At 44.8% G+C, this 13,479-nt stretch overlaps 2 protein-coding genes across 3 annotated transcripts in view; both read left to right on the forward strand.

The window, feature by feature from the left end:
• The window catches only part of XPOT (exportin for tRNA), a 46,876-nt gene extending 42,270 nt beyond the window's left edge, over positions 1-4,606 (forward strand). Inside the window, 2 exon segments of the mRNA XM_023518413.1 lie at positions 751-807; positions 4,006-4,606. Of these exon segments, the coding sequence (XP_023374181.1) occupies positions 751-807; positions 4,006-4,032 (84 nt within the window). The 3' untranslated portion in view covers positions 4,033-4,606.
• Positions 4,607-7,139: 2,533 nt separating this feature from the next.
• Positions 7,140-13,479, forward strand: part of TBK1 (TANK binding kinase 1) — a 49,415-nt gene continuing 43,075 nt past the window's right edge. Inside the window, exons 1-2 of one of the 2 annotated variants that reach the window (XM_003798528.3) lie at positions 7,140-7,195; positions 9,894-10,012. In XM_003798528.3, coding sequence (XP_003798576.1) covers positions 9,926-10,012 — 87 coding nt within the window. In that variant the 5' untranslated portion in view covers positions 7,140-7,195; positions 9,894-9,925. Of the gene's footprint in view, positions 7,196-7,488; positions 8,204-9,893; positions 10,013-13,479 lie in introns of those variants that run through there. The other variant, XM_023518405.1, reaches the window with a different exon arrangement.

The following is a 13,479-nucleotide window of genomic DNA, read 5'->3' on the forward strand; positions in this document are numbered from 1 at the left end:
CTTGTGTCCGTCACCCTCCTCAGACTCGAGTGCACCCTGTCTGGGGGAGCTGCATTCTCTAAAGCAAAAGAGCCTGTGTGACAAGTAGTACCCTTAAAACTGCCATGTAACCTCTGTGGGGAGGAGCTGTTTGGGCTTATTTTGATAAGTTATAATAAGAATACTGTGGATTTGAAGCAACCATAATGTCTGAGGACCACATGATTGGATAGAGAAGATATAGCTTGTCCAGCACTGTCCAGAAAGTATCTGGCCACCGTCCGTGCTGTTTTCATATTAATGGCTTGACACTGGGGGCAGCCTTTATGCCCAGCAGAGTGGATTCAGCTTAGGAGGCAGTGCAGTCAGGTGCTCCGTGTGCGGCACAGACGAGCTTTGAGGATATAATGCTGCGTGAAGCAGGACAGCTGTGAAGAGACACATACTGCGTGACTCCACTTACTTAAGGCATCTGAAGTAGTGAGACTCGAAGCAGAAAGTAGCATGGTGACTGCAGGAGCTGGGCGAGGCGGGAACGAGGACTTGCTCGGACAGGAGGTGGAGAGCTTCTGTCTGGCAAGATGGAAAAGTTCTTGAGATTTGCTGTACAACAGTGCATGTGTAGTTAACACTCCTGTACTGCTTGTGTAGTCATCAAGGTGATAAATACTAAATGTTTTTACTGCAGTTAAAACTGTGCGTGTGAAGTAACACAGATCTCACACAAATACATTTGTTCTCCTCTTTCTCCCCTCCCTTCCTGGCCCCCAGGAGTTTTGTCAAGCGCTTCAGCAACCTGATGCGAAAGTTTTTAAAAATTACTTAAAGGTAGGTATTTGAGAATTTATATCTTCCTTTGATTAGGTGATGTTTGAAAGCCAAGAGAGCATGCATACGTGCAGACATACGTGTGTGTGCATACCCACTGCAGTCTGACCAGCTGTCGCTTACTTTGGGATCTGTGCTCTGAAAGCCGCTTCTGACAAACTGCAGCTAGAGGTGTTTCTGTGAAGCCCCTTTCAACTGACTCCTCACCGTCTTTTTCAGGCACATTGAGTGTGTGTGACCCCCCCCCACCATGTATATGGGTATGAAAATGTCAGTTTTCTTTTACAGTTTTATGATATCATTAAATAGAAAGTAGAGGATTGGAAGAACGAGACATGTTTAAGGACCATTGCCCATATTGTTGAAAAAAAGGAGTTAAAAAAGTATGAGTTATTTCCATAAGCAAGTAACTATTTTGAAACATTTCAGCTGTAAAACAGACAAAAAGAAAAATCCTCAGATCTGGCTATGACAAAATCTTTTTTTTACATTTTTTACATTTGTAAAATCACTGATTTTTATTTATTTAAAATATTGCTGTTAAAAGTTTTCATCTTGGGGGCGCCAGACCTATATACCAAGGGTGGCAGGTTTGAGCCCGGCCCCAGCCCCAGCCAGATTGCGACAACAAAAAAAGCTGGGCATTGTGGCGGGTGCCTGAGGCAAGAGAATTGCCTACACCCAGGAGTTGGAGGTTGCTGTAAGCTGTGATGCCACTGTGCTCTACTGAGGGTGATAAAGTGAGACTCTGACTCTACAAAAAAAAAAATTTTTTCATCTCAGATGTAAGCTATTAAGAGGCCCACCTGTTAGTTTAATTGATATTAAACATATTACAAAACACTGGTATTAAATTTTTAGAGTTTCGCTAGTTCAAGCAATAATCATGGTTCAATAATTCCTATATGAAGGATTTCCTCAGCTATTTCTCAGAATGGGTCGGAATTTTTACTTTTGATTTTTATATATTCGTGGAGAACAAGTGTGGTTTTCAACAGTGATGCCACGTTGCACCCAACACACGTGTCGCTGGTGCAGCTACATTTAGCCCACGAATCACCTCCCATCATCCACCCCTTTTCCTACCCCAGTTTTTTCTTAAACCCTGTGGGTTGACAAGAAATGTCAAATGTTTATTTGGTATACACAGTTACAGTTAAATCCACCAGAGAAAACTGTCCTGGTCTCACCTAGGCAGTCATTCATTTCACACTTTCTATTTCCCGAGTATTACAGCACCTGCTTCAGATACCACTGAGGACCTCGTGGTCAGGAGTCAAAGTTACAGAGTCACAGAATGAGGAGCCGTCTATTATCTTCATTCAATACATTTGAGGGCAAAGAATTGTGTTAATTTCTTGGTGGCAGGTGCCCTAGCACACCTCTTGGTATTTTGCCCAAGACATCAGTGGAGTTTCTAAGTCAGAGGACTTCACAGAGCAACTCAGTGTGCTGTCCTTATGCTGTGGCGCTCACAGGTTTTTTCCTAGTTGTAGTTTGTTGTCTTAAATATCTTGAAGAGTTTTTGTGAAGGGTACTAAGGATTGTTTTTATTAGGCGCCCTCCTAACCCCCATTCCTCTGTAAAAATCAAAGTAACTGTGGAAGTCATCTCTGTTTAAATAACTGATCAAACTGGAATTAAAAGACTCAAAAAAATCTTAACAGTATGTTTAGTGGTGTCTGTAATGTAGGCCAAGGTATATTATAGGCTTGTTCCAAACTGGTGTACTTAGAAACATCCTCAGTGGTATCATTATGCTAGTGGTCTCGTTAGCACTGTTAGCGTTATTCTGCGTGTCCCTGCCTCCTTCCACACCTGATTGATCTGGGGTCCTGCTGCCTCCCCTCCACTCTCTTCCTGTGTCTGCTGCAGCTCTGACATGGCTCATGCTGCTTCCTCTGAGCTCCCTGTGCTTGCTCTAGCCAGGCTGGTCAGTCTGAAAACATCAAACAGTCCTTTGAAATTTATTCTTCTTTCTCATAACCTTCCTGAACCTTTTATTTACTAAAAACAAGTTCATGTTTCTTACTTTGGCACTTTTTTTTTCTTCATATTCTGATCTTGGACTGCCTCTCTGGTCTTGTAGGAATGTTCTTTGCTATTCTTGTGGGTTCTTCAAAAATCCTGCCTCATTAGCAGCCCACCTCCTGGAAGAATTCTGCCCACTTGTCCAGGTTTGCCTTAAGCATGGCCTCCTTGGAAGGCTTTCTTTTGCTCATAGAGTGATCATTCTTTTTTCTGCATTTGGTGGTAGATAATTTGTTAAGTGAACCTCCTAGGTGCTCGGGAGACGAGGATAAGTAGAGTCTTTGTCCTAACCGAGCTCACTGCCTGCCCTGTACTGTGCCCAGCACTTCCTTGGCCTGTGCCTGGCTGTGGATGGCAGTGTGTGTGTAGCACAGGTCATGCCAGCACAGCCTCTAGCTGGCTCCTTTATTGTAATCTCAGATATTGAATGGGAATAGTTTTTTTTGTTGTTGTTTGTTTTGTTTTTTTGAGACAGTCTCACTTTCTTGCCCCTGGTAGAGTGCTGTGGCACCATGGCTTACAATAATCTCAGACTCTCTGGGCTCAAGTGATCCTCTTGCCTCAGCCTCCCAAGTAGCTGGGACTACAGGCAACCACCACAAAGCCTAGCTGTTTTTTAGAGATGGAGGTTTTGCTCTTGCTCTGACAGCTCTTGAACTTGTGAGCTTAAGCAGTCCACCTGCCTCAGCCTCCCAGAGTGCTAGGACTACAGGCGTGAGCCACTGCACCCAGCCTTGGATGGGAATATTTTTAAATCATCAAAATAGTAATTCCTTAGGGGATTAGAGCGGCTGTCTTTATTTAGCTTTGAATAGTTTCTTAAAGTTTTAATTTTCCAGTGTTAATTTTGACTCAGTGCCAATCAGTGAAAGGGTGTCAAGGGCACGTTTTCTTCTGACCATTTGACTCTCAGAGCATGAGAGATAATGCCATATTTTTACTACTTTTCCAGTTGAGTGATGCCAGTATAAGTTGTAGCTAGACTTTATAAAATTCTCCAAAAGAGAAAGTTATTATCTTGGATTTATGTGTTTAAGAAGAGTATGAAATACTTTAAATATCTATTGTAAACAAAAGAATGACCAGCATTCAGAAACTTGGAGCCCTTCTCCAGGTGGAGAGGTGATGTCTCTGACGTTGGCATTGACTGTGCCGCATCCTTTACAGGTGTTCTTCCAGAGAGCAAAGCCCTGAGGACTGGACCACCCTGTGTGCACTTCCTGATCAGGAATTCCAGTTAATTATTTATAAAGAAGTGACTTGTGTGTGCCATTCTCACTGGTCTTTTTAACGTTGTTTTGAGCTTATTACAGTATGTGTATTGGGATTTTCCTGTAAAATGGGTATAATTTTCCCTAAACACAGGCATTGACAACAAGAGAAGTTGTGTGCATGCCGACTCAGACTCTTCTACAGGAAGATGCTGTTGAAAGCACAGCAGTTATCTTAGTACCTTAACTTTTTTATTTGAAACTTTAAGTCAAGTCCTTTTTAAGACTATAGCCGTGGAAAACAGTGTACTTTTTAAAAAATTGCGCAATATAAAATGTTTGAAAAATATAATTTTCTTTTATGTGTGCAAACACATAAAGTATGGGGGGTATAACAATCAAAACTAATTTTTTGTAGATAGCCATTACATTTCTTTAATCTGTCTCAATGCCAATGTGTATTCTACAAAAGAAAATGGTTTCATAAATTAATTGATTTAAAAGTAGGTGCCGGTGTTATACATTTTTTTATAAAAAATAAATTTTATGTAGTGAAATCTACCGAGTTGTTTCTGGAATTACTATGAATACTTCTTATTTTCTCATATTATTCTCTCCTTGATGTCCCATTTAAAGGTTTGCAAATATGAGTGTGCCTACTTTATTTCATTTGATTATGTCCCTAAAGAGTTACATGTAGTTCTCAGTTGTTAGTTAAGGGTCTTTTTACAGTGGATTAGAAAACACCTATGGGAATCTGTTGATAGAATTAAAATCCCAATTCTTTTCCTAATTCTTTTATTGGATGTACTTATAGCACAGGGTACCTGTGTGTTTTTGATAAATGGTAGCTGACCATTTAGTTACTACAAGTAATTACGCCTAATGCCTTCCACATTTAAACTTACGAAAGCAAAAGGGCAAATAATTTTAGCAGTAGTAGCACTGGAAAATTCTGAGAGGAGGGACAAAACTGAGAAGCAGAATTACTACAGACATTTAAGTTTAAATTCCAAAAACCCAATTAATGTTTTCAGGAAGGGTTGATTGGTTTTACCGTTTGGCCAGTGCCTCTCCTAAGGGTTTCATGAATGGCCTTCAGTAGCCTACAAACTCCCTAAAATTGTGTTCTGAATTTTGCACAGGAATCTTTATCTGGGTTTAATTCCCGAAAAAAATTTAAGTGTTTTTCTTACATCATGGAATAAAAGTATTTCATCAAATTAAGTTAATTGTAAAAACAGATAAGTGGAATGTATATTGTACGTCAATAAAAATGTTTTTATAAGTACATAAGTGAAAGCTGGGTGTTTCTTTGATAGGCTCCCCTGCGTGTACTGCAGTGGCAGTAACTGCTCATAGGACAGTGAGCAGCATAGCTGATGTGAGTTTACATAGTTAGACCTGGATTCACTAGCTCCAAATACCAGTGCTCACACAGGAACTGGTTTTACAGTCTTGGGAAAGTTAACATCAAACCTTCCTGGTCTTGGTTTTCCTGTCTGTAAAATGGGAGAGCTAATGGTATAGTGACTCATATGTGACTAAGAACCCGATGAGTTAAACAGGAAAAGGGTTCCAGTAGCTGGCACATAAAGTCTCGGTATTAGCATGTGTAACTATTAGTTCCATATATGGAAAGGTGTTTTCCCTAGTTCCTTAAAGCACATCAGAAGACGCACATATGGTTAGAACAGAGAGAAATCAAGGCATGGAAATTAAGAATAGAAACTAAACAACTTATACGATGATGAATAATAATTCCCGTCTTAATTCCTTGGAAGTTGCCCAGAGAACCATCAGTCAGGAAACTCTTCCATCATGAATTACCTTATTTCTGAAAGCAGGCGCCCCAAATAATTGTATCCTGCGGCTGGCTAAATGCAGGAAGCTGTGCGACTTGCCAGTGGAGCTGCAGAGTTTTGTGATGCCTCATCTAGTCATTCATGGGTTTTGAAGCGGCTTGACCTCTTAAGAAAGTAGGCCGGCCCAGTGGCTCACGCCTGTAATCCCAACACTCTGGGAGGAGCAGGCGAGTTCAAGACCAGCCTGAGCCAGAGCGAGACCGCGTCTCTAAAACTAGCCAGGCGTTGTGGGGGCGCCTGTGGTCCCAGCTATTCTGGGAGACTGAGGCATGAGGATTACATGAGCCCAGGAATTTGAGGTTGCTGTGAATAGGGTGACGCCACCGCACTCTGACCAGGACACAGAGACACTGTCTCAAAAAAAATAAATGCTGTGTGGCATGGACATTATGTGGTGACAGTTAATCAGTTAATCACATTTTCTCCAACAGCAAGGGCAGGTTTCACTGTGGGAGGGAACTCTTGACAGGTCTTCGCTCTTGTCATTAGATGTCTGAGAAACGAAACTGGTCGGAATTGTAAGCGGTGAATAGATTTGCTAGAATGATTTCATCACTTAAAACATTGTTTAAAATGCTAATAAAGTAATTTCCTTTGTAAAGTTTCATCAGCGTGGACTTTAGTTACGTCTGTCGTACGTTTGATAAAACCCAGGCTTAAACTCCGCGGTGGCTGGGAGGGCAGGGCCCACGTCCAGGCACAGCTGTCCGGCCCCGCCCCGCGTTCCCCGCTCGGAGCTCGGCCATCGGGAGCGCCTGCCTCCGCGTCCGGAGAGGTCAGGGCCCGTGTCGGGGACAGGACCCGCCCTCGGGGTTCAAGTCGCAGCTCTCACTTTCTTTTGTGCTTGCGCTCTCGGTATTGCCATTTTCCAAAAGGCTGGAACGCCGCGCATCTGGGTTACGAGCCACACGTGTGCCCCCCGGAGGGACCGCGATGCGGCCGCGAGGAGCCGCCGGGAGTCGCACTTCCCGCCTCCCGCGCCCGCCCTCTGCCGCGCGGGGCTGGCTGCTGCGGGATCTGCACGGCGGAGGTCGGAGCCGGCGGGCGGAGCCGGCGGGCGAGGCGGCTCTCAGACGCACCAGCCCTCGCGTCACCCCGTCCCCGCGGTGCGGCCGCGACGCGCTGGGCAACCGGACGGGCCGCGGCAGCAGTGCGCACGCGCACGCTCACCCGCGCGCGGGCCGCGGGTCACGTGGGCCCCGGCCAGGGCTCGCGGAGCAGGAAGTGGCCTGGCTCGAGGAGGCCGCGGGGCCGTGGCGGTGGCGCGTCGGGGACCGGCTGGTGAGAGCGGCGGGCGCTGCGGCCGTGGGGTCGGGCGATCGGGCCTCGCGCGCCCCCGGGGCGGCCGGACGCTGGGCCAGGACCGGGGCGGCCGAAGGGTCCGCGCCACCTGGGACCGGGCCGCGTCGACCCCGCTGCGCGGACGCCGCTCCCCGGGGGCCGGGACGGGCGGAGTGGACGCCAGGGCCCCGCCTGGCCTCCTCGCCGGGCCGCCCGGGGCCCGCGGGCGCGCAGAGGACCGGCATGGGGGGCGGGCGGGGCGCCGCTCGGGGTCCCGGCCCGGCCCCGCCTGGCGTCTGGTCGCGGTCTCGGAAAGGTCGGTTTTCCGGAGGCTGAACGGGCGCGTCGTTGGAGCCCGGTGAGGCGCCGCCGGCCGGCTCGGCGGGTCCCCGGCTGCCCGCGCTCGGCTCAGCCTGGCGCGCAGCTCGTGTTCTGTCCGCATCTCGGGGATGCCTAGCGGGGGGTGGCAAAACAACTTCTCCCTGAAGCCGTCAAGTGTACAACCAAAGACCGCCCTTTTTCACTCCGGAGCCCCTAATGCAGCTATCTAATAAATGGTCATAGAAGTAGCAGAGTTCACAAGTCCTGGAACTTTGTCCACTGCCATGTCACCAGCGTGTTTTCACCCGGAACAGAGGGCAACTCTTTTTGGATGGTGCGAGGAAGTAGACCTGCGACAGCGTCGGCCGCAACGTACTTGTTGAGTGTTGCTTGGACGCTTGTGAAAAACTGGAAGATTTCGTAGCGGGCGCCTGGCGCTGTGCTGAGTCATGTTTCTGCGCGCAGCGACTGTGGGGAGACAGTTTCAAAAGACGTTTCCCCTGCCCACCGCTGTGATCACTATTCTGAAGCCACCTCTGTGTCTGCACAGAGAGACTGTAATTGGTAGTATGCGCCACTTACAGTTATCTGAAACAGCAAAGTTACATTAAATAGGAGAGGTTTTTCATTAAGACACTCGGCAAGTGTATTACCACCTCCTGAATGGAATGCAACGAGGGACAAATGGTATTCTGACTCGTGCAAAGGAAATCTTATTTTTACTTCTTATTTCCACAGATTTGCTATATATAAAATTACTTACCTGAATTAGATGGGTGGTAAAGTTATGTAAAGATACCCTAGGACAGCCTCGGCACCCATAGCGCAGAGGCCGGTTATTGTGCCAGCGGCATACACAGAGGCTGGCAGATTCAAACCCGGACCAGGCCAGCTAAACAACAGTAACAACTGCAACAAAAAATAGCCGGGTGTTGTGGTGGGCCCCTGTAGTCTCAGCTACTTGGGAGTCTGAGGCAAGAGAATTGCTTTAGCCCAAGAGTTGGAGGTTGCTGTGAGCTGTGATGCCAAGGCACTCTACCCAGGGCGACAGCTTGAGGCTTTAAAAAAAAAAGAAAGATACCCTAGTATGTCAAAGTTAAACCCTACCCTGTCCATTCTTGTGTGTTGTTGAAGCTACTTGGAATACTGACAGTCATTAATTCACAGAATGCTTAGTGCAGCTTACATACTGCTTTTTATGCTAACGTACTGTGAAAGGGTAGTAAAATCTATAATTTTTGTTTTGTTTGTTGGTTGTGAACCATCCAGGCAATAAAATCTGTGTTTTGATCTGAGGTTACAGCAGATTTAAGGGGACCTGGTATGACTAGTGTTCATGCTTTGTTAGTATACCTCATTTTATTCTAACGTGGAGTGCAAATATTTTTAATCTTTATAGATCCAGAGTTTTTCATTACTAAAGGGCAAGTCTTGTGATGATGCTTATGTTTTAAGACTTGGTGGTATAGACCACTTGGTGTGTTTTTATTTTTATGCATGTGCTGAGAGATTGGAGAAACTTTCTTTGAGACAGAGTCTCATTATGTCGCCCTTAGTAGAGTGCAGTGGCATCACAGCTCACAGCAACCTCAAACTCTTGGGCTCAAGCAATTCTCTTGCCTCAGCCTCCCAAACAACTGGGACTACAGGTGTAGGCCATAAGGCCTAGCTATTTTTAGAAACAGGGTCTCAGTCTTGTTTAGGCTGGTCTTGAACCCATCAGCTCAGGCAGCCCACCTGCCTCAGCTTCCCAGAATGCTGGGATTACAGGCATGAGCCACCGACCCTCGGAGAAACTATTCTATAATCAATTTTAGACTTCCCCCTCGGCATGATAATTTTTGCACCTTTCCAGTATGGCTGTCAGGCTCTGTGTAGATGAAATTTTAGATTATAGAAAGATCATGCGTGGCAACAGTTTTCATTTGTGTTGCCCTGCCCATAAAGGAGACTAAGTGTTTTTTCTGTATTTCTGTTATATTTTACATTATTACTTTTCTTTGTTTTAAAACATTTTTAAATATAATTTATCATTAATTAGTCTTTGGAAACATTGGAAGGAGGTAAGTAGCCAATATCACTCTCATTGACAAGAGATGGAATTAATAGGGACATAGATGTTTCAGCCTTTATGACAAGGGAATGAAATTGAGTATGTGCAATGTCATTGGCTGTTGTTTTGTGTTTTTTTTTTTTTTGAAAACCCACACAGCATTTTAGCCTTTTATGTTGCTAGAAACTTAGATTTTTACATTGGACTTGTATATATCTTCAGATTTAACAATGAGTAATCCTATTTGAGACTAAAAATAGATAACAATTATTTTTTAACTATATCATCCCCTAAAAAAGTATGTGCAAATCTTTTTTCTCTTAGGATAACAAGAGAGTCGCCTGACCAAGCCGAAGATGCAGAGCACTCCTAATCATCTGTGGCTTCTGTCTGATATTTTAGGCCAAGGAGCAACTGCAAATGTCTTTCGTGGGAGACATAAGGTTAGTGCAGAGGAGCCTGGGAAGGCTTTCTGTCAGTGGACACACTCTCTTCTAAGAGGCACACTTACACAGATACGTGTGACTTGGTCCTTTAGATTCTTTTGTCTAAAGAAATTTCTTTTTATTATTTTTGTGGGGGTTTTTTGTGTCAGGCAGTGAACATGTCTACCCAGTGGTGGAAGGGGTTATATGTTAGGCAGCAGAGAAGAACAGAAAGTTAGTGGAAAGAGGCCAGGAAAGATTAGTGTTCTTTTTGATTCTTTCTCTAACCCAGCTCACTGGGTGGCAGTGAGTGATCTCACAAGTTCCAGGGAGCGGTAATCTGTGGTAGAACAAGGTATTTTGAATGGTTACAAGGCAGCTGTGCAAGTGGGAGAGGAACCCGCAGATGATTCTGATGTGCTCTGCTAAGAGTTTGTGCCCCTACGGGGGGGTTGGAGTAAAATGAGATTCTTAACAAGAAATCCACATTAAGAGGCTGTATCCTGAGACGTGATGGTCAGAACCTGGTAGCAGAATGGAAGTAGAATAAAAGGACTAATTCCAGAGGCACTTCAAGAACCAAGCGGATTCTGTTCATATTCAATATCGGAGGATGAAATTAAGGATAATTAAAATGATTTAAAATGAAAATCAAAGATAATTAAAGTTTCTATTCTGGGAAAGAAGCTGGAAAAATAATGGAGTAAAAATCCTTTTATAATTCAGATCTTCACTGATTTTTTCAGTGCTATGAATTTGTTATGAGTTAAATGATATCTAGAGCCTCCTAATTTCTTATTTTTGGAAACAGAGAGTCTGAACATTACAGTAAGGAGGAGTTTCTCCCTATTTTCCTGTAGCCTTGAGACTGCCTGTCAGTTCTATTGTTGACAATGAGATAGATTCTGAGGGGAGGGTGGTTTTCTCTGGAGAGAGAGTATGGCTATAAACAGCCTCTGGTCAGAGGGAATGAATCAGAAGTGCCATGCAGACAGCTGTCAGCTTCCCCCCATTCCAGAATTGTCCACAGGCTCTGGATTCTTTTTTTTTTTTTTTTAAAGATAGTCTCACTTTGATACTCTTGGTAGAGTGCTATGGCATCATAGCTCACAGCAGCTTCAAACTCTTGGGCTCAAGTGATTGTCTTGCCTCAGCCTCCCAGCTAGCTGGGACTAATGGCTCCTACCATAGCACCCAGCTATTTTTAGAGACAAGAGTCTTGAAGTCTGCTCTTACTCAGGCTAATCTTGAACTCCTGAGTGGATTACAGGCGTGAGCCACTGCATCCAGCCTATGGCTCTGGATTCTTGTTCAGATCCATTTTGATCAATCTTGGATATTCTTGTCCTAGAAATTATTTTTGGTTTGTGCTAAGAAGAAGAGGAAATGGGCGGCAACACAGGATTTAGCTCTGAGAACACGTCTGACAGCCTGTTTTCCAAGTTAACAAACTTTAATAATCACTTGGGGTGTGCCAGGCACTGCCGTAGATCTAGTACAGCTGATCTAGTCCATGCACATGAATCAAGTTTAGTAGCAAGGTGGTACTAGAAGGGATTAAGTTTACTGCTTGTCACTCAAAGTCTGTTACCTATTTAATGTCTCTTTCATTACATTGCTTTTAGCTGCTAATGGAGAAGAGGGTGTGTGCGTGATAGCCATGGTAAAGTTGGAGGGGAGACTGTGGAAGGAAGATTGGATGCCTGTGTGTGTAGATCTCTAAACATTACTTGTCTGTGCTCTGAGTCAGTAAGGGTGGGTGCTGAGTAACTGCGCAGGTTAATACGGGGAAGTGGTATCTTCCCACACATATCACAGTCATCTCACTGGTAGGATGGAGACTACAAAAATTTGGAAGATATTGGCCTTGATCGTAGTGGGTACATCACCACAACATTACATTACCATCTGTGCTTCCTTCTCTGTTACGATTCTCCTAAATTTAGACTGAGTTTGAGACAAATATCCTTATGAAAGATCTCTCTTGGGTGATACATAGATTTGCTAGTGTCCTTCCACAGGCTAAACAAATGGAAAAGTAGTGGAGTTGAACTGTAGTTAAATTGTTGTTCTCTTTTCCTAAATCTGAAAGTGGTCATTGGCTCTTTTCCTGTTTCATTTTCCCTTGGAAAGAATATGTCTATTTGTGTGTGTGTATGACCGAGGTGAGGGGACTCATACAACTGGTGCCTTCAGTGGTGATCCCGAGTGGTGGCCCTGTGGAGCTGGTAAATGGGCTTAAGAAGAAGATCGTCCTTCTGCAGTGGGGTGAGAAGAGGATGTCTGGCTCCAAGTGTAGAGAGGCCCTGCCAGGGTCCTGACAGGCAGAGAGCCAAGAAGTATCTTTGGGCAAGGAGGGCTTGAACCCCAGGCTTAAAGAGAAAATGATTTTCCACTAGCTGCAGGATAGTTCAGCCTTGTATGAGTTGGGGAGAAAGTGAGGCTGCACTCAAAATCTGGACTGGGCATCAGGGAGAGAGGCATGCTGGTTGGAGTGAACAGAAGGAAGTAGAAGGATCTAGAAGAGTCTAAAGGAAGATTAATATGAATACCATGCAAGTGTGACGCTTGCCTGAAATCTAAGCATGTGTCTGTGCCTCTGAGATTCCCTCCCAGCTACAGCTGTGTGTTAATGTGAAGTGGGTGTCTGACCCACTTCAGGAGACCATGAGAGAGTGAGTGGGGTGCTGGGAGTGCATCAGCAGAGACTAGAGGTGCCTTTGATCCTCCGGCAGTGGCTCATGAAAGAGCACCTGCCTTTGTGTCTGTCTCGTGGAGCTGCAGATTCTCCCAGGCAGCGTGGCGTGACCCACCCAGGAGGTCTCCTTTAGGCTCACTGTCCCATCTTTCTCCCCTACCCCACACAGACGTTGTGGTAGCTGGAAAATGTTTCTGAAAAGTTAACTGCATTACTTTGACATTCTTAGTAAAGAATTCATAGGTGAGGCTCATAGCTCAAGCGGCAGAGGTGCCAGCCACATACACCAGAGCTGGTGGGTTCAAATCCAGCCTGGACCTGCCAAACAGTAACACCTATAACCAAAAAATTAGCCGGGCATTATGGCAGAGGCACCTGTAGTCCCAGCTACTTGGGAGGCTGAGGCAAGAGAATCACTAATAAGCCCAGGAGTTGGAGGTTGCTGTGAGCTGTGATGCCACGGCACTCTACCCAGGGTGACAGCTTGAGGCTCTGTCTCTAAAAAAGAAAAATAAATAAAATTTTAAAAAAGATTTCATAGGTGAAATACAGATTTCAACCCCTGTTGCTGTTTAATGTAAAAATTATTAGGCCTTGGAGAAACCTTTGTGAGTTTCACTTTTTCTTCATCTTCTCTGCATCAGTCTTTGCTGCTATGTCCCCACATAATGAAAGCTTTATTCATGTATATGAAAGAAAATAGCTTTTTCCAAATTCTAAAATGTACAATTGGAAAAATATTAAGGAGTTGATTGATTCTTTTTTTTTCTTTTTTTTTTTTTTTTTT

This window comes from Otolemur garnettii, unplaced genomic scaffold (assembly GCF_000181295.1).
Source record: "Otolemur garnettii isolate 467f Iridium unplaced genomic scaffold, OtoGar3 scaffold00138, whole genome shotgun sequence".
NCBI lineage: Eukaryota > Metazoa > Chordata > Mammalia > Primates > Galagidae > Otolemur > Otolemur garnettii.